Genomic DNA, 22,448 nt, shown 5'->3' on the forward strand with positions numbered 1-22,448 from the left:
TTCCAAAATCCTATATATAAAATACTTTCAAAAGAAAGTTTAAATCATTGCCAGGCATGTGATGATTCTTTTGAGAGTATCTGTCTCAGAATAATATATTTTCATGCCCATCCCTGTGTATCTTTTTTTTTTCCTTTTTAATCTTGAAAAAGGGGACTTTTTTTTTGGCCTGCAATGACAGCAAGCTAATTCGCATACTTTAAAATTCTTATACTTAAGGCACATTACAAAAATTTTAATAGCAAAGTATAAGGCATTTTTTTTACTAAAATCATGCATTCTGTGATTTAAAGATTTGTGAAAGTTTACATTAATCATAGATAAAATTGCCAATTCTGTAGATGGCGCTGCACAACTATCTTATAAAGACAAGTTGGTATCAACACAAGAAGAGAACCTATGTGTATTAAAATATTCCATATAGTTATCAGACTATTATCACACATTGATTATGTTAAGATCTTTACAGTACATTCCTTCAAGATAACTAGTTATTGCAAGCTACCCTACATTAGATGGTATCTGCTTTGTTTCATATCTGAAAATCTCAGAGCCAAAATATCTATTGTGATGAGAACTGTTATGCTTTTCAAAGGCACAGGAATGAAGGAGGAAAAAGCAAAAATTAAGGTATAAAGAGAAAATGGGCAGAGAAGTATTTAATTTAAAGAAAACTAGACAGATGCATCATCTATGTTTTTTGTTCATTTGAAGGAAGCCAAAAGGCTTAAGAATATATAATACTATTCTCTAGGTTATGTCTGTGTTTAAAATAAACCTAATTTGGTATAATGATATCCATCCAGATGGGAGCCTGGTACCATAAGTCTGGAATATAAATGTAAATTCTGTTAAACAGTAAAATATCTTAAATATAAGGCTTTAAGATTATTTTACCTCCTACTCAACACAGTTTAGTCCATATGAAATCTTTTATTTCAAGTTATTTTAGAAAATATGCTTTTCAAGATATCATCTGTCTGCTTTACTGGTGTAACCCTAGGACTTAGCACTTTGCCAGTGTAAGTATATAACTAGATCTCAATAAATCTTGATTGTATGAATGAATATACAAATAAATGACTCATAAATAATTCCAACTTCCCCTCTGATAGCAATAATAGACCTTTCATGATTATTTGGTGCTTAACCTCCTCATGGCTCCTAAATTCCAAACGTGTACTAAATTATAGTAGTTTTAGCTAATCAATATGCTATGCTGGAAAAATTTGGACTTTGGTGTCAGAAAGTGGCTTCCTTTCTAGTTGATTTTCACTGTAGCTTTTTTAAAATATAATATCCTTTTGTTTGAGGCTTATAAATGTAAAATGTAACATGTAAGGCAACTATAAACAACAGGATATAACAGATTATCGTTCCAATTTTAGTGTATGTGCTGCCGAAGTGAGCACTGTAACACGTTGTCTATGTCAGCTCATTTCCCTACTCCGATAAGCATATTTTAATTTGCCTTCTAATTCTCTTTATAAATTAATCTGGTCGCAGCCAGGCGTGATAGAGCACGCCTGTAATCCCAGCATTACGGAGGCTGAAGCAGGAGGATTGCTGAGAGTTTGAGACCAGCCTGGGCTACATAGTGAGTTCCAGAGCAGTCTGAACTACATAGTGAGGCCCTGTCTCAAAATAAATCATCATCATCATCATCATCTTCATCATCTTCATCATCATCATCTTCATCATCATCATCATCTTCATCATCATCATCATCATCTTCATCATCTGGTCTCTATACACCCTCAACACTATATGTGCATCTCATTTGTCTCATTTCTGATACAACATTGTGACGTACTACATTTACTAAAGCATGGACATGTGAATATCTCCCTCTGTTTCTGTAGAATAAGAGGACAGGACAGTAAAACTACAATTCATGCTTCTAATCCCCAGTTGAGGTCAACAATTAAAGGATAGATTAAAACCTTGAATAAAATTTTTAAAATGCATCACTATAATATTGAAAAAAGAATTAACAAGTGACGGGGTATGGTGTTCAGTTGCTTCTAAGTTAAGAATGTCACCGATATGACATATACATATGTATATATACATACTTTTTCAGCCATTTCTTAAGTATCAACTATATGCCAAATGCTTTATAAATATAGTATTTCTAATTCCTCATAGAAAATGAAAATACAATCCTCATATAACCAAAGCTTGGATAAATTACATGATCCGTCAAAGTTATATTACTAATAAGTTATGGAGGAAAATTCCAATTCAGCTATTTAATCTCATATCTGTTTATTTAATTTCTGAAATGTTAGTTTATAAAGAAATATCCATCTCCAAATTTTGATAACTATTTTGTGATCTTCCCCGATATAGGGTAAATTAAGATTTCCTTGACTTGAAAAGCTAATGTGGGGTGATAGAGACTCCTGTAGTTAAGAGTCCTGAGGCCAAAATAACAATTATAAATCTCTTTTTAGTGTGTAATCGACTGAGTTGTAACACCAATATACCTTAATTACTGGAAAACCTATGTCAATAGCTTAATCTAAAACATGGGATCTCCTACATTCAATATTAATTAAAGCTTATGTGAAATATCTGCCATATATTAGGATCTTAGTGCTATTACTATTACATGATAAGTATCTTATCCACTACATTTGAAATAATTACTTTAAAAATAATTTTGTGCCGGGGATTTAGCTCAGCAGTTTGGTGGCCTGCCTCACAAGTACAAGAACCCAAGTTCGATCCCTGGTACCAATAAATAAATAAATAAATAAATAAATAAATAAATAAATAAATAAATAAATAAATAAATAAAATAATTTTGTGTTAATTCCATGAAATATGTCAAAATAATCATCATTTTCTTGAAGAAGCTAATTTTCATGGTAAATTAGTATCTATTTATATCTATATTTATCATACATCTGTCTTCTGAGGAAATAAAATTGTAAACATTTTATCAAATTATCAAATTGAAAAATGTTAGTTTTTTCAGTTTGATAGTTTGTTTTAAACGTCTACCTAATTTTTAAATATTCAACATTTTATCTTTAAATTTTAAAAATTGTACAAGTATGATACAAATTTGATTTTTCACATTTGCCCCATCTGAACTGTATAATTCTAAATGAAATCTATATGAAAATGCTGCAAAGCAAAAAGACTGAAGTACTGTATGCCTAGCTTTAAAAAAAATTGATATTTTTTGATAGCTAGATATTCCTGAGACTAGATAAATTTTAGTGATGCTAGAAGAGATTATTGTAACACAATTAGGTCACAAAAGACATCTTTATTAAGCTTACTATAAATATAAAATGAATTAATTCAACTATAAAAATACTTTAAGAGTTTAGCGTGTTAAAGAAAAAAATAAAAATAATACCTACCTATGAAGTAAGATGAAAGCTAATAACTTTTTATATTTTAAGTAGCTATCCATAAGTGAAATAATTAGCTTAATGTGAAAAAAAGTGAGAACAATCTCACTAGTAGTATAAAAAACCTGTATTTATATTGACTCACAACTGACTCATTACTTTGGAATAATTACATTCATTTTAATTTTTACTTATGATATATATTACATTGAATAAATTTTAAGATGACAGATGTTAGTGAAATAATGTCATTGGTCTTTTCTAGAAACAGTCATTACTAAAGTGTTTAATTTTCTCAAAAATTTTAATATACTTACATAAATAAGATTGTTTTGTAAAATATATTTCAATTCACTTTGTTAGCTTATTAATCTGTGTTAGAATTGTGTTCACCTAAGTTTGTACAATTAACTGTACCTCATACATCTTAACATATAGCTTTTATTCATAGTATAAGTACATCACTGTTTTGGAGGACATTTTTGTTTTTTCAGTGTTTCAGCGATTTCAGCGCAATTCTATTTTTCAACATACATATATTTCTATAAAATAATCAATAGTGCAACTGGTTGATTGAACATCATGTAAAATTTTAATTGATAGTTATAATGTTTCAAAACAAAAATAAGAACTTATATTCTCCCAAAATTGAAAAACATTTTATTTTCTTATGTTCTCAGCAATTTTATACTATAGTTAATCTACTTTAATCTTATATATGTGGTAAAAATTATATTTGAGTTGATTTGCATTTTTTAAGATTAATTTGCTGTTGATTTCTTCCCTTAGTACCTATAAAGGAACTTTGGACTTCTGTGAATGCAAATTGGGCTAGCAAATACTTTTGATTTTTTTCTAACATTGTCTTAATTATTTGGTAGCTTTTATGTTGTAGTCTTGACTATTTTACCCTCTTTGTCTTCACTTACTCCCAATATATTTTGTCATAAAGATCCATTTTTAAATGTTTTAATTTTGGAATATATACATACATTTTTCTCATAGATTCTGGGTTTTGGTTTGCTTAGAAATATTGCAACACATTCCTATTTTTGTGACAAGCTATGAGTGGTAGGAACAAGATACAAAACTCTAACCTTCTGTTTTTCTCTCAAATGGAATTTTTCCAATTCCATTATTTGTATGCTTCCATCTGGTGCAATTACTGTTGGTGGCAGAGTTAAACTAGATCTAATATTATTAATATAGTTAATTATTAATTTGTTTTAAACATTACTTTAACTCCTTAAACACAACTAGTTTAGTTGTTATTAGATTAAGTGGTTTCTCTTTTAAACTCATATGAGTTTTTCTTCTACTTGAAATACAAGGTAAATCTTGTATTTCAAATTTATTATGCCTGTGAGATTTCTTTCTGGTGTCTTGTCAGTCTGATGCAATCAGCATTCAAGATTGGAACAAGCTTGGAACACTGATCACTGCTGGTGTATATTTTGGTTTGACAGTATGATTATCAATTTATTATGTTAAAATATATTTCAGTAATTATCGTAGATTTAGAGAGCAATGTGAAGTTGAATATCTGCTTATTCTTCTAGTCAGTCCTTTGCCTTATTTGTTATCTGACAGGTTCATTCAACTAGAATGCAAACTCCTTGATAAAAACAGTGTTTACTTTCAGATGCACACTTTACCTACTATCTTGCTGGTATCTGTCAATTAAATAATGTTCTGTAAGGACAGAATGAAAATTAATACATAACTATCATATTTGGGGGAAACCTCTGATTATATTATCTTGAATCATCTCTTTAAATTTCAGAGTTTTAAAAAATAATATAACAGAAAATTTTCCTTTATTTGTAAAATGAAAATACCCATTGTTCATTTTACTTTATTTTTGGTTTAAAGATACTATAAAGGAGCTTGCTGAAAGTAGATTACACAATCTTTTCAAATCAGTGAAAAGTCCTGAAGGGTAAACTGTGGTTGTTTAAAAACATCACAAAGGATTCAAACGTTTGTATAGAAGTATTTAGTTAATTTCTAGTGGATTCAAATGGTAAGATAAAGTAGAAGATATTTTAATATTTCTCATGAAATTTCTTTACAGAATTAAAAGCTTCAGAATTCACTTTCAATTAAGATGCAGAAAGCAACAAAGAATATTGAAACATAAACAAGAAAAGCCAAATAATCTGTAAGAATACAACCCTTCCCGAGAACAAGCAAAAGCTGAGTGTCTAAGAGAACGAGACGACCTGAAATGCAGAGGGTGACAGACCTTATTCAGGAAAAATGAGATCTACGAAACACAGTTCCATTGGCAGAGCTTAGCAAGAAAAGGCAGCTACCACAAAAACAGACTCTTTTAAAAAGTTAAAATGGTAAAGGATTTTTTAAAATGAATATAGTTTGATGTGGGAATTTAGAATTCCTGGGAATCACTGGCACAGAAAGGTTGAAGGCAGAACAGGAACTCTGGGAGCCCCGAGTGTCTCACAGGTATGAAACTACATCTATCCCCAGACTTCTCTCAAAGAGAAGAAAGCTCTTAAACCACTGGGGAAGGACAAGAAGAGCTTTTAACTTCCAGAAACAAGAACAAAGGACAACATTCTATATAGGAGCAGAATCATCTGTCACTAAGAATGAAGAAGAAAACCTTTGCTCTCCCAAGAGAGAGATAAGGAATTTGCACAGGTAAGATCCCCTCAGGAGGGCAGAGCTAAACCCAGGCTTTTCCAACAGGTGGGTGAGAAACTTCCCCAGTGCCACCACAAGCCCATTACTCCTAACAAGCAACACTGACCTATGGCTTGGAGCAGGGTAGGAAACACTATTTATTGCTGCCAAAGAAAAAGTTGTTTCTGCACAGAAAAGAGTAGGAACAAAAGCGGTCTGAACATGGTGGAGATACAAAAATTTCCTGGACTCAAACTTTGGGTTGTTACAAAAATCAGATGTTTGCTATAATGTGAGGAGAGTGCAAGGTTAGTTTTTGTCTGTGAAATTCCATAGTTACACAATGGAATTTAGCTGCCTGGGGAAAGAGAACATCCCATTAAAAAATAGAAACACAGGAATGGAAGTCAGGTGTGTAACAAAAGAATGGAGTATTCCTCACACTGAAACATGTGTCTCACAATTAATAAGAGGTCACAGTATACTGATAAAGGAGATACAACAGCATAGAGAAGGATCCTTCAAAGGGCCAGTTTATTAGTCACCTTCCAATCACTGTAACAAAATTCCTGACAACTGAAAATTAAAGGGGGACAGATTTAATTTGGCTCATGGTTTCAGAGGTTTTTAATCCCCATTTGGCTGGCTCCAAGGCAGAAATGGCCTGTTGGAAAGGCTTGGCTGGGGGCAGAGAAGGAGCCAAGTACATGAATGCATCCTCCCAGGTCACACACCCAGAAACCCTTCTCTTCTGTCCAGGTCCGACCTTTTAACCGCACATTCAGCTATGAACTTACTAATGATTTAAGCCGCTTATGATAATAAAGCTTCTGTGATCCAGTAACTTTCCAATAGCCCCACCTCTGAGCACATGAGACTTTGGGGGGGGATTTTAGTTCCAAACCATCACATTCTTCCTTGTCCCTGACCTCCTAAAGGTTCACATTCCTCTCTATGAAAAATATATTTAGTCAATCTCTTAGAGTTGCCAGAGTTTGAACAATTCCAGAATTGATGAAAAGTCTAAGCCCAGTATCTCCTCTGGGATTCAATGCAAACTCTTAGCTACCAAAAAGAAAGTTACTTCCAGCATATAATAACACAGGATAAATATTCTCATCAAAAAGGGGTGGGAGGACAGCAGAATACACAGAAATTGAACCAAAGAATGACTAAAACCTAGCAGGGCATGAATTAAGTCCTATAGCTGCACATCCAGTGCCTAGGGCAGTCTGGTGAGGCGTGGGCTACTAAAGTCTTTGGTAATCTGCCCTTATGGCCTTGGGAGCTGCAGCCCACTAGACACCTCTATGGAACTGGCTCTGCTTACTGGTTTTTTTCCCCCCTCAGCAGGCATTCAATGTTCCTGGTATCCCCAACTCCTCCATAACTTCAGCTCCACTCTGTGTTTATACATCACTATCTCACGGGCTCCTGAACCTGCAACTCTTACATTCTGTATACCTGAAAAGTCAGCGCTACAAGGAAGATGTCAAGGTCTGCCACTAGTTTGAGCAGTAGGAGGTTACCCTTGAAAAATGGCTGAAGTATCCCCTGAGTCTTTGAATAGCACAATTCAGGACAACACTTCTCTAGGAGGTCCTTGAAGGAGTAGGTACCCTACAGCTCTCTTTCAAAGCACAGAAATTTACCTTTTTATATCCTCAGCCTGTGATGGTTGGATCAGACCAAAGCAATCTTTCCTATTGTTCTGGTGCAAATATTTAGCTACTTTTTAATAGCACTGATGTTTATAGCAACCATACTCTCCTTGAACTGAATTTTATAAATCTTTTCAGGCCAAAATTAAAATTTTCAATTTAGTTAGCTTTGTGTTTTGCTTTTGATTCTCACTGTATCAATCCTACAAACTGAACATTGAACTTTTGAAATTTCCTTTACCAGATTAATTATTCTGTTATGCTTAATTTTAATCTTAATCTTAATGAAGGTCCTTAGAAAAATGAAAGCAAGCTTGTTTTGTTTTGTTTTTGCCAAAGTACAACATACATGGCCTCTCACCCATTACTGAAAGCGATCCTGTTCTCATCTGAAGCTGCATGAGCCTGACCTTTACAATGTTTCTTCTTATAAAGTGTCCTGAGCTCTAAGCTGAATTGCCCATCTAGTTCTGTTTACAGCATTGTAAAGCTTCTCTCCAAAGTTTTCTAAATCACTGGGAACCGGTTCCAAAGGCTTCTGAATTACACAAATTAATCCATTCATGAGTGCAAAACTACTATGATCCAATCATCCTGTAAAAACCCCACCTCTGGACACATGAGATTGTGGGGGGACATTTTAGAAATGAACTGTAACAGGCATCCATGACAGAACTATTAAAGGCAGATGAATGAGCAAAAATATCTCCGGGAGAATATTTAAGCATAATGTGGCATTTATCCACCGTAAGAGGAATCTGAAAGCTGTGGTTCACAGTAGTAAGTATAAAAAGAACAAAGTCGAAAACTAGCAAATTAACTGTGACCAAATTATCCACAATATTAAATAGAAAAAAAGAAAGGATGGAAGAAAGATGCTTTTCCCTCAGGGATAAATGGATTTACCTAAATCTCTAAATTATGGGAAAAAAAAGTTTGAGTAATGCTTTTCACCCAAACGTAGTAATTTTGAATTGAGTTCTGTATAGTTGTTTCCCCCCGCCAAATAGTGAAACTCAGAACTCTGTATATTTCACTCCTAGATCCTGTCTAAAAAATATAAAGCAAATTCTGATGGAAGGATAGAGTTGTCTGATTTGTATTTCTGGAGTTATGAGAGCAAAACGCTTGCAAGTTATTTTTGGGACCAAATATAGACCACAAAGGAGAGAATTCTGGCCTGTATGTGCCTTTGATCTAATGCAAAATATTTAATCATTTGCATAAAGGGATTTAAAAACTGAAAGGGTAGATCTTCAGTGATACAAAGTCACAAGCAGTTTCATGTACTTTGATCAATGGAAATGAAATGAGACAAACAGCAGAAAATTTTCAAAAAGATTGTTTGAATATGTATAACATATATCACACACACAACTCAAGAATTTCAATTTTACAAATGTCTAATGCTCATGAAGAGGCCTGTTTGCAATAGGACTAATCCAGATAAAACTATTACTATTATCTTACCACTTAACTACCACTCTCATTTCTTCCACTGATGCTGAGAAGAATGGATATCAGAAAGCTGGTAGGGATAATGAAGTGAATAAATGCAACACAATAAATCTCACTGCAATTTGGATTTAGGTATTTTACTTCAAGTGATTGACAGGCTTGAATTTTGGCTGGTCGTGGGCAAAAGAAATGGGTTTTATAAAGTTTTGATCTAGCATATGAAAGATTAAAATAATATATTTAACATTCATTTATTTATTACATATTCATTTATTTTATATATATACATATATATCAGAGATAAGTTTTCTAGCCCAGAGTATATACAATGTCTATTAGCACTTCCTTTTAGAGCTCTTTAGAGCTGCTGTACACACATGCAATGTGTATGTATATGCATCTTATATGTCTGTACATCTTATGTATAAGGCTACATGGAGTGAAAAGGAACAAGAGGAAACCTGCACTTTTCTCCATGTTTATGAAGCCACTTTCGCTACCATAGGCAATTCCATCTTTTCAGGACCTGCTTTCAGAAGCCAGATTTCCAGCTGCTCATATGCAAGTCTACTTTGCAAATAAAAAGAGCATAAGTATATTGGTTTAAAGCATTTTTCAAATATCTCATACACTTCTTGGGAAACATAAACATTATGAGAAGAATGCACTTACAAACTAATGATGAAACCATACACTATCTTCTAGATTTAAATCTCAAGTAAATTCTTTGCTAGCACCTTATTCGCAGTCACTAAGGGCCATTGTATGCAAGTAAGTCAGGTCCTTGCTACTCAGTGGGAGAACTATAACTATTAGGTTCTCAAATTTGGAAGCACTTGCAAATCTTTTCTTAACAGTTTTAATTAGGAAATGTCCCATGACTGAAGAATGTACTCATTATTTCTTTTAATGGTTGGTCAGAGTCTACAATTCTCAGTGTCTTGAAGCTTTTCTTTTGAGAAAGTTCAGAGTGAAGAGTAGAAAAATAAGATGGATATCCACCTGAAATTTAGTAGCAAAATGTAAAGATTTGTTCTTAATTTTAAAATGTTTTGTAAGGTTTTAGTACTATTTGAAGCACACAGGAACTTTCTCAAATAATTCAATGGTGTTAGCTCACTTGTTTTATTATTGTGTAACTCGGTTTTTATAAGGCACTAAATATTTCTAGTTAAGTGGTAAAGTTCATTGAAATCCAGAGGTTAGATGTGATTTATAGGTGTAAAAAATTAGTTTTAAGTTCAGTGTCATTTGCTGTTGTGCAATCTGAGTAACAGAATGATGAGTTCTTAAATGATAATTGATGGACGAAATATAATACCACACTTTTTAAAACAAAACAGGAAGAACTTCAGCTCATCAGAGATCTCACTGAGTTGAAAACAGTTGACCCTTCCAGTACTGGATAAGCAACCATGCAATATAATAATTACTTGATAATATGTCAACAGACTATATATAAATACATTATTTGGAGGAAATAAATGGAGAAAATTCTTGCATTTTTGACTACACTTTTTTTTTCATAATATGAGAGAGCCTACCGCAGATGTTGACCAAAATTATTCATTACTTTTTAACTTAATGGCCCCTTTAAATATCTAAATAAAAGGAAGACTTGGGGATGTGGAGAAATGTAGAATCTCATGTCAAGTAGAACTCACAGTAACAACTGCCTGACTTTATACAGCACAGATGTCAACAGTACTGGCTCTTGTTAGTTTCCTATCTTACTACTAACAGACTGTCGCAAGCTTAGTGGATTAAAACTTTACAAAAATTTTAGTGAAGTGGAATTAATCTCATGGCACTAATGTAAAGACATTGGCAGATTCTATCTGGAGGCTTGAGGGAAGAATTCACTTTCTTGTCTTTTCTAGGTTTTTGGAAGATGCTTGGATTCCTTGGCTCTTGATTCTTTCCTCGTATCACTTTAGTGTGTTGTGTGGATAGTCATTACTTCTAGCCCTTTGTTCTTCCTGCCTTCCTCTTAAAAATTTCCTGCAATTATATTTAGAGCCCATCCAGTTGATCCAAGATGATCTCTTGATCTTATGATCCATAATATCATCATATGTTTGCAAATCCCTTTGCCATACATATAAAGTAATAGTACAGATTCCAAGGATTGGGATGCAAATATCTTCTGTGGGCTTTTCTTCTGACCATATGGACTTGCATTCCAGCATCATTCAGAGACAAATTTCTATTATTTGTTCATATTTCTGGCCATCCTTGAAGCAGAGAAACTAAGTGCCTTTGTTCTGCACTTGCTTTCAAACATGTTAACAAGGTAAATAGTCTGGGATTATAAAGATTATGCCTGTCTTTGAACAAAAGGGCAGATTTGCTTTAGTCTTAGAAGCTAGAGAAGTAACTCTCTCTGGAGCAGTGAGTAAGCATGCTTATAATTAGAAAAAAAATGGAGCTGTTTAACTACATGTGAGATGGCACCTTTGTGTTGTCCAATGGGGAGTTGGGTGTAGGATCCTGCAGAAAAATTACTGTTATTTGGCTAGCTGTTTGACTTAGTAATACCTGCCTTTTGTCTCAAAAGTTTCATGTCTTCTACTGATACCCACAAAAGTATAGCAGTATAACTTTTCAGATTGCAACCATAATAAAATTTAAGAGCTTTCAGCTCTTAACAAGTTGTCTCCCTTACTGGATATGTGACTTTGATAAAGTACTTCATCTTCTAGAGATGCAAGCTCCAATCTATGCAGTGGAGTAAATAATAATACCAGCCTCAGGGGGTTGTTGAGTGGATTAAATGGGGCATTGCACAGAAATGGAACAATGACAATATCCAGTAGTTGTAGAAGGTTAGCTGTTATTGCTGTAATTGATTTTACCAACAGCAAAAAAGGTGATGTAATCTAAAATTAAGAAAACAGGCAGAGAAAATATTTTACAAAACTTGTTGTTACTTATAGTAAATGTTTGTGTTATTGAGCATGTAGTTATTTGAAATTATAAAGGCCACATTTGGGGAGAAATAGAGTTGTACAAACTTACTCTTTTCTTTGTTTAAATTGTAGCATAACTTGAGGAAAAAGAACCCTTCTTTTTTCATTAATAGTCATAGAAAGGAATGGTAAAATTTTTAAACCTTCTCCACCCATGTTACTTCTGTATATCTATTATGGAAAAATTTTAGTAAAGAAATCTACCTTTTATATAAAACAGTGACCTTAAACCCTCAGTAGAATTATAAGATTTATTGAAACTATAGTTTTTCTATTATGGCTGCTAGCTTAATCAGTTTAAAATATGGGAAAATGCTTTGTCATTTTTTAATATTATATATATATATATATAATGATATGAAAGATTATTTTAACATATCCTTTATTTGGATGTATGTACAAGTATAATTAGTATCTACAGTTTAAAAATAAATAGTGGTGCAATGGAATGCATGAAATACTAAATTGAATAGTAAAGTTTTGTATATTATTTTTTTCTTTTTGCTGAAAATTATAATTCTTCCTGAGATAACAATATATCCTGGACAAGAAACCCAGGATATAAAAGCAAATTCAATCTTATCAAGAAGATATTTTTATTCTTTTAGAAAAAATTGTATCTGGCAAAAATGGCTAATTTACATTTTCTGACCATTTTATAAATTTTGCCTCCTGTTTAAACTCCTTTTAGAATCTACCATAATATTCTACTTTGTGTTTTCATAGCACTTACTATTATCCTGTTTTCTGTGTGTGACCCTCTTTATTATCTGTTTATGACTGGCTCTACGCTGTCTCGGAAGCTTAGTTCTCTGCAGCATTCCTATCACCGAGTGGAGGATGTGGTCAAGAGAAGACACTCACTCGGCATCTATTGTCCAGATATAAATCAACAAAGGAACAGAAAGAAATGAATCCAAATTCACAACAATTGTAGCAGACACCTCCATCCCGTATCAGCAGGCTATAGTGGCACAAACGTCTCACCCCTCCACAATTCCATGGTGTTACATTGGAAATAGCAGAGCTTGGCTGAGTTCACTCCAAGTCAGGTCAACTGACTCCAGCTAGATTCTTCCCCTCTGAATTAATAGTTTGTTCTCTTCTACAAAGATATGCTTGTGTCCTTGTTCTACAGTTCTGCCTTCTTGGTACTTGTTATCAGCAGGTGTCCCAAGGTCTGCCCAGTTTCCCCCCTTCCCACACTTGTGATGAATAAACACTAAATGTCCTGGAAGTCCTTTGACTTTGCTGCCCAGAGCAGCTTAGATCAGCTGAAGACTCATTTTCTCTCAAGTCTCTGTCTCTGTGTTTCTTTTAATTCCCACTTTCCTATCTCGGGGACATGGGACTGGCTTGCAGGAGGCCAGCAGGACCACTGCAGGGGTTTCTGGCAACTCCCATTACCCATTTAGTGAAAAAATTATGCCTTGTTCCTTATTTTATACTTACAGAAGTTTGTTTTCCTAAATCAGTAATGATTTTCATTGTGTAGATATTTTCCATAATTATTAAAATATATGTAATTGCTTCAAATAAACAATTGCCTTTCTACTCTTATAGCTAGTCTTCCAGCCTACAAGATTTCATAAACAAATCTGATAGGATGTGACACATTTAGGGAATTTTCAGTAAACTTCCTAGAAAAACATAGTCCAAAACATGAATGAAAATTGTTCATTTGTTTGAAATGTTGAATTTTTCTTTATATAAAAAATGTGAACATAATCTGAAGGTGGTTAAGATATTTATGTATTAATTATAAATAGTAAAATCTTTATAGCCTGATACTTCAAGCTTTGCAAATTTACCTAAGGCTTAGAATATTTTCCAAGCTTACAGAATCTTTTGTCAAAATAAGCATTGTGTCACAATCTTGAGGTTGGATGATAGGCATTCTAGTTAAGTAAGTTAAAATGCAAAGTTTAATTTTTCTGATTTCAAGAGTCACAGTTGTCGTTTGACAGTACAAACCTACATTTTTCAGACAGAAGAAAGGCACCGGACTGTCACTGCTCTCCGTGCCGGCTGGAGGGAGCGTATGGACTGGCCTATAGCCAGCAAGCCCATCCTCCTAGCTTAGTTTTGCTCTCCTTTGTCCCCCTAGCAACTGAGACAGTTTGCTTCAGTGTCTTCCCTGGCTATCACACTCTCCTTTTCCATTCCAGCATGAGTGCAGCCACTCTGACATCAGGCAGTGCGGCAGCCCTCCCTGTCTCAGGCCCATTTAAGATCCCACTGTTGTTTTTTTCTAGAATGGACAGTGCACCTTGAAGTGGCTAAAATCAGGGGAGGGATCTGGGCCATTTATTTACATACTGAGCACTCACAGCAAGCTTTCAGTTCTGCCTGGAATTGACATGGGCCTGCAAGCTGCTACATAAGCATCACTCCCTAGCACTTGGGTTTTAGTCTACAATGGCTCCCTTCTGCGTACTGATCCCCCTGTGCTGCAGCAAAAGTCCTGCTAGAATAGACTTGTTTTGGGGTCCTTGTGAACCTCCTCTTGATTTATTTCTTGGGTTTTAGGGGCTTCAAAATCTTGTAAACTTCTTTTATCTCACATACTGTGATGAGAGTGGTTGGTTTCCAAAGAAAGATTAATAAACACCCAGAACTGATAAGCCTAAGGAGCTCCAGAGGCCAGCAACTGAGGCAGGCCAGGAGCAGAGACCAGTGTCTGAAGCTCCGACCTAGTGTCCAGATCAAGCTAGCGCACACTGACATGAGGTCATGCTTGCCCACAGCGACAAGTAGCTGACTGTTGGCTCCAGCAGGATCTGGGGTCTTCTGCTGACAACAAGACTGTTAGTAGAGCCCCACTCTGCCCTTTCGAGATTTCCATTTGAGTCCTGAAGAAGAATCCTAACCTGAATGGCAGCGTTTGGGCCTGTTAATTTTGTATTGTGATATATATTATTATTAACCTTCGTGGAAAGAAAATATAAACTAGAAAAAAAGTCAATAAGCTGTTTCTTGCATAGAAATACCAAAATATTAAATATATTTCAATTGTAAAAATCTGAAAAAATGTTGTCATAACTCTCGTTCGGCCTGTGCCAAGCTGCACAGTGGATGCTAGAGTTGAACTCTGTTACTGTGATGGGATGCAAAGAACCGGAAATGTTATTGGTCGGATATGGTAATCAAAAATAGGGTTATTAGCCAGAATATTTACCAATGCCATAGCAACCATCATTTTTTTTTTTTGTACCGGAGATTGAACTCGGGGAACCATCATTTTTTAAAGAAACTAAGATCAATAAGATTGTAGCCCTTCTTGAAAGTGTCTGGATTGAAACTAGCATACTCCCCACGTATCCACTTAGCAAGAATAGTCAAGTCCATGTGTTTCTAAAATGGTGCTATCTCCCACCACATTAAGCAGACAGGCTCTGCCATGTCCAGCTGAAGGCAAAACTTTAAGTTGAAATAGACACTCCTGGAGAATGTTAAATCATGGTAGATTTGTGTAGTCTTAATCAGTAAGCTATAAAAAAAAGACAAAAGCTAGGATATTTTTCATTTTAGCAGTTCATTTGCTATTCGTGAAGAATGTACTTATCATTAAGGATTTGATTTAAAGTATAGCTGAGCTGAATGAATAATCTTCTGTCCCCCTCATTCCCCTTTGAATACTTATAGGAGAGATCACCATTCAATTACTATTCATGATGCAAATAATTTTAATCATTCCCCAGCTCTGTATTCTTCCTGATTCATTCTGCACCCACATACTGCACTGATTCTCCTAAAATAGCACTTCATTCACAGTAGTTTTTGGATAAAAGCATTCCTTATTTTTTACTCTTTCAGGATCTGATCCAAATCCCCTTGCCTCATACCCAAGGCCTTTCATCTTACCACATTTCACTTTCTATAATTCTCCTGTCACAATCACCTACAAACAAAATTCATTTCAGTGATCCATTTAGGTTACCCATATTTTCTCCTTCTGAAGACTTTTTTTTTTTATTTCATAAGATTTATGGTTGCAGGAATATCCTTCTCTCCTCCTTTAACCCCAAACCTACTTCTGCCCAAGGAGTTTTCTGAGCCTCCTCATGTAAAGGTATCCCTTCCTGTGGATTCCCATTATATGGGCAGTCTCCATTAATCATACAGTATTTATATTTCTTTAGGATAGCTTTGATTTCACTAATTAATGTTGAAAGGCCTTTACTTCTTCATGAACTTATATTATCCTCAGGGCAGATTATGAATTCTGTGAAGGCAGTAGCTGTTTCCTAAAATCACTTTTGCCTCCTATGATAGCTAGTAAAGTGTCCATCATATGATAAATATACAACTATTGTTCCTTAAGTCATCAATTTCTAAAATAGTCAAAAAGTAATGGATCTTACATATGAGAAAACTGAAATTAGAATCATTTATTAATACTCTTAAAGGTGACCTATTTGTTTGATTATTAGAGATCTTTTCTACTTATGTCAAAGTTATATTCTTTTTCTATCTGATTGGTTGCTGCTATTTCAAATAATGTATGAAGTATACTGATTTAAATACAAAATATATGCATAAATATTTGCATGCAAATAATTTCACATCTGTATGTATAAATTAAAGTAGGCCTGAATAACTGAAGCTGATTTGGAAATCTTTCTATTATAAAGGTAAAACTAGAAAACTCCATTTTATTGATTTTTAGAGTAAGAAACAATGGACAAGAATTGTCATTACAATAGGGGACTGGCTTTGATACAGCTAAAACACAGACTTGTATAAAATATATAATTAGCAATAGGGTATTGGTATTTTTTTGCAGTGAAGAATTTACTATACTGGTATGTAAAAAAACATGTAAATATAATATATTATGGAGCAATCAAAATAAGCAAAACAAGCCGGGCGTGGTGGCACAGGCCAGTAATCCCAGAATTTGGGAGGATGAGGCAGGAGGATCACTGTGAGTTTGAGACCAGCCTGGGCTACATAGTGAGTTCCAGGTCAGTCTCAACTATGTAGTGAGACCCTGTCTCAAAAAACCAAATAAATAAACAAACAAACACATAAATAAATAAAATAAGCAAAATACTTCTAAATGAGCAAGAAGAACTTGGGATCTGGTCAGTGCTACTCTGACATACATTGTGTTTATTTTCTCAAAGTCCCTCATCCTGCAGTTTGACGTTAATGTGCCTGTCAGGGTCACTTACCATCTTTCAGAATGGTTTCTCGCTCCGTGCCATCTATCTTTTGCCTGCCAATTAGGAAACTGGTGGTGTCCGCAAAATAGATATAATTGGTGTCTGCATGAAAATCTACAGCACGAGGGTTGACCAGATTTTCTACTGGGATCATGCATTCGTCAGCTATCTTGGTGTTTATGTCCATTCCTCGAACAATCCCTGGGCGTCCTTTCCCATAAAAGAGGAACAGCTCATTCTTTGGTCCTGTAGAAGAAAGATTACAAATATCAACAATGGATGATGCCTAATCTTCTTTACACTGTAGAATGCCACTGTTTAATTAACTGGCACAATTAGTAATTTTAAATTCAGTACTAAAAATTAAACTCTAAAATATGCCAAATGCATCTTGATATAAAAAGCCCAGCTAATCGCATTACTTTAATTAAAATAGAATGGGTTATATTTGGTTAATTATTCTTTTGTTTGTAACTGCCTGCATAGCAAAAGCATAACAGATTACTGAATAAGCTGTAACTTGTGAAATGGACATTTAGTAAATCATCTAAAATGTTTAATTTTATATTGCCTTATAATCTAGCACTTTCTGTACATACTGTGCTAGTCAAAGCACTCATTGTAGTTGGCAATGATAAAAGTTCAGAGCATTTAAACATACCACTCCTGATTTCATCTATACACTGGGAGAAGAAAACAAGACCCACATGGTACTATTATTCACTTGCATGTGAAAATGTTACAGTTGCCTAAATAGGTGATTTATTCTCTTTAGAAATGAAATCAATGCCAGTTAATAGTGTCACTTTTTCTTCATATCTTAATTATGATGCTACAGCCTGATGCTGTCTGCCAGTAGCCGATATAAACCACAGATCTTATCAAAGTTAACTAAAAAATGAAAACCAAATCCTTAAACAAAAAACAGTCACCAGAGTGTACAATGCCAGAATTGAGGTTGTTTATTTAAAAGAGTGAATTAATTCATTTAAACTGCCAGTTTATACCAGGCTCTTCAATTAGGAACACACCCTAAGTTTTTTATCCTATAAAACTAAAAGCATTAATATGCCATATGAAAAGGATAAATATACCTAGTTTATAAAATAAAATTGAGTATATAAAAGGCAGCCATGAGTGGATAACCACATAATAATTGAGAACACTAAAGAAGTAAAATAATTATAGGAAATCTAGGAAATAAAAATAATAAACAAGTACTAATAAAGTTAATAACTTCAATCCAAACTACATTGGTATTTCACGTATTTCTTTTATTATGTTACTTTACACACTTGAATTGCATGTGTGAATCTTTTAAAATAGATTTTATTTTCATTATACTCTTGATATTCATTCATGGTTCTTGTAAATATAGTTCATTCATTTTCTGTGCTATATAGTATTTGTGTGGTTATTGCAATTTTAATTTTTCTAAAATATATTTACTTATACAAAAAGAACACTCAATTTTATTTTTTATATTAATTATCCAATCATAGCATCTAAATTATTTCTTATGTTAACTTATTCTTTTAACCTTTACAATGATCCCATTTAAGATGATTTATTAAGTCATTTTCCAGTTAGTTTTTTTTTTCATCCTTACAATAATATTGAGATAAGAATATATTTTTTCAATCTAGAATTTCCTACATTTTCTTAGATGGAATTACACATTAAAATATATTAACATCTTTTTCATTGTCCTCACAGACTCTTGGTGGTCTATATGATTTCAAAGATATTTTATTTAAGATGTATTATATTGGTAGAATTGGTTCACTTGGGAAATTCTTCCTGTTTCAGAGTATTTTTTCTAATATGATGTGCTCATATGCTTTTGTTTGTATGGGAATCTTACATATGCATTTAAAAATTTAATGACATTTCACAAAGTCATTAAAACATCTTCAGAAGCATTAATGGCAGTATAATAGTTCCTACCTGTAAGATAATATAACATAACCTACTAGTAATCTATCACTGGACATTAAGATTATTTCTGAACTTGTATTAATAATATTTTTATAATTAATTTCTTCAATCCAAAGAAAAATAACATGACAAACAATATTATCTGTTTTATTGCTATAACAAAATACTGCTTTAATTGTGATATTAATTTCTAGTTCAATTGGCAACGCACAAAATGATGGCATCGCCATACTCATTGTTGCGAACCTTTGTTTTCAATTCTTATTTCTAAAGGATGTACCATTGCTAAAGCTGGCATTTCCTCAAGATAGCATATTTGTTTGTACATGTAGGTATGTATGCTTTGAATAAGAATGGCAACTCTTTTCTTCATTGTTTCTTGTGGTCATATTTTAGGTATTCTTCAAAATTTACCTTAAAGTTACTTCGTGTATTCTACAAAATTGAAAAACTGCATTTCACAGAATCCTAAGCCAGGATTCTGAATTTGCTTTAAGTACCTAAAGTCAAATGTATCTGCTACAGTTAAGAAAATAGAAACAAGATGAGTCGTTTTTTTGCAGTTTCTCTAGTACACATCTAACTGAGAAACTGAGCTTTTTACTCAAGTCTTCTTTCTTCTCATTCACATTTGTGACCATCTGGAAACACAGAGCTGAATGTCCACTCCCCCTGCAACAGAAGACTATTGGATGTGACATAATTTTGGAGCTAATTGTTCTAGTACTTGGATCTCAGCTAAAGTGGTGTGATTTTGAAGTTAACATTCCCATGGTTGATGTCCTGCCCACAATAGTGGCAGCTGTTCTAGTTATCAGCCAGATACCCTGGTGTGGTTTAGGAAGGACCATATCTAGAAGCTACTATTATCCTAGGGTTTTCAATGATTCTAGAAGCACTTGTTTGTATTATATCCATGTCTGCTTAAAATAACTAGAATTGTTTATTTACTATAGACATAGCCTAATGGTATACTTCATTAAGGATAAGTCAATCATATGAAACTCTGATCTATGCTTTTCTCTAAGCATATGTGTACATTGGAACACACATATATGTATATATGGATGCAGGTGCACTTTTCAATGATATACCATGTCCCAAGTGCCAAGAAGATTCCTTTAAAAATGATGTACACATGCAATGTACACATGGCTTCTCTTATTTTGAGGCTTCAGTAACCTTAATTATCTAGGAAGCCTTGGGAACACGAGTCCTGAGAGTACCGTATTCTCAGCATTTAATACAAAATCAGAAATACAAATAAAAACGTTAAGAGCATGCTAAAATACATATATTTTCTCACAGTTGAGTTTTTTAAGTTCTTGACTTAAAATGTTTATATACTATTAATTCTAAATAGCTGTACCTTGAATCAAGTGTATATCAAATTCACTGGTCTTAATTCAGTTCTCAGGAAGAAAATGGAATAAATGGCAAAAGGATGACGAGAAGAAGCCCTGACAGAAATAAAGAGTTGGGGCCATGGGGAAGGTAGACTCTAACAGGACACAGGAAAGAGCAGCCAGGAAAACGTAGATAAATGGTATATGGAGGACATTTAAGATCAGAAGTCTCCACTTAGGGTCAGAGTATAATTCTACTACATTTGCTTATGAAGATTGCAAGAAAAGATCTTAATTTTTGTGAAAATATTACGTTGTAAAACGCAGTTAATATTTGTATCAGCTTATTCAATAAAGAATAAGTTATATGGATATATTTCAAAAATAAAAGAAATATATATCTAATATATACATTAGCAAACTTTTTAATAAAATTAGTGAAGGGAATGATATTTTAACATTGCTTTATGTAACTGGGAAACTAAATTATAAAATAAATTTCTTCCTAGTGATGCTGAATGCAGTGAAGCTTTTCTATATGTGCATCTTTTGTTGGACTAAATAACATTCTTATTGCTAAATTAGCATCTTTGTTTTTAGGGAAAATCTGCTCGACCAATGAACATGGTTTATTGATTAAAAACGTTATCTAACAATTAAAGAAAAACATTCTAAAATCTTTCTTAAGACCAATAAGTTTAGTGACACTATAGCCTGATTAGTTTCTCATTCCCATAATCATAAACAAAAGTAAGTAATCGTTTTGAGAAAAAAACCCAGTTTGGGGGCAAATTTAACCTAAATTTTATGCTAATACTGTTGATGAGGCTAATTAACACTAAAAATTTTATTTGGGAGCAGTAGCTGCTGGCAAAATGTTTGATGTTAACAACATACTTTTGCATGACCTGCCATCACTCCCCAAGTTGAAGCCAGTTTTGCAGCGACAGGTCCTCGTTTTGTAACTGCCACTGAGCAGACAGATGTGTGAACAGCCCCCTGGCAGTCCATATGGATCCACTTCACATGCGTGGCTTTTGACTACAACAAAATAAAACACCGCAATTGAAATTCTCCAAAGACATGATAATTATGTACATTAGTATTTCAAAAATTTCACAGTGTAAGAACAGCGAATCTTATAGCAAAATCCCATATACCCAACTACTTAATACCACAATCAAATGGAAAAAAAAGTTTAAACTCTGTAGAAAAGGAAGTAGATATTTGTCAAAACCCTCCCAAGTTTAGCTTTTGAAAGTAGACTCATTAATAGGAAAATGGATACATATTGAGAATATACTCCTAAGTGAAATAAATAAGTCATACATGTGTAAATACCAAATAGTTTCTCTGGTGTGAATAAACTGTAATGGTACATAAGATCCTAATGAGATAACTGACATTGTGAAATAGTAAGAAAAGGGCTAAAGGTGTAGGGAAAGTGGGTAGGGTAGGGGAAAGGTAATAAGAGAAAAAATATGAGAAAATGAAAAAAACAGAAATTAAGTGTTGTAAATGGGGAAGAGTGGAGGGGGTGAAGGGAGGGAAGGGACAAGGGGAAAAAATGAGAACCAAGACCACCTGTCATGTAAAGGTACAGGGTTCCAATAATGAATGTAATTGTACTGTATACCTAAAATGTACCAATAAACTCAATTTAAAAAAAGTGTAATTCTGGGGCTGGGTATTTAGCTAGTGGTTCTGCCGCCTGCCTCGCATTGCAATGTTCTAGTTTGTTCCTTTGTACCAAAAAAGTAAAATGAAATAAATAAATAGATAGATAGATAAATTAAAAAAATAAATAAATTATGGGGGATAAAAATATATTTATATTGAATTAAGCTCTTCACATGCAAGCAGAAAAGTGACAAATTTTCATACATGTTTCTTA

The 22,448-nt window shown here is 33.7% G+C and overlaps 1 protein-coding gene across 2 annotated transcripts in view; it reads right to left on the reverse strand.

Annotated features, from left to right (window-relative positions):
* Lrp1b (LDL receptor related protein 1B) overlaps window positions 1-22,448 on the reverse strand; it is a 1,779,190-nt gene that overhangs the window by 761,062 nt on the left and 995,680 nt on the right. For both annotated transcript variants that reach the window (XM_033757153.1, XM_033757154.1), the window contains exons 10-11: window positions 21,452-21,595; window positions 17,280-17,516 (exon numbers count right to left, since the gene is read on the reverse strand). In XM_033757153.1, coding sequence (XP_033613044.1) covers window positions 17,280-17,516; window positions 21,452-21,595 — 381 coding nt within the window. The remainder of the gene's footprint in view (window positions 1-17,279; window positions 17,517-21,451; window positions 21,596-22,448) is intronic.

Source organism: Fukomys damarensis, unplaced genomic scaffold (genome assembly GCF_012274545.1).
Source record: "Fukomys damarensis isolate Sample0158 unplaced genomic scaffold, DMR_v1.0_HiC HiC_scaffold_29, whole genome shotgun sequence".
Lineage (NCBI taxonomy): Eukaryota > Metazoa > Chordata > Mammalia > Rodentia > Bathyergidae > Fukomys > Fukomys damarensis.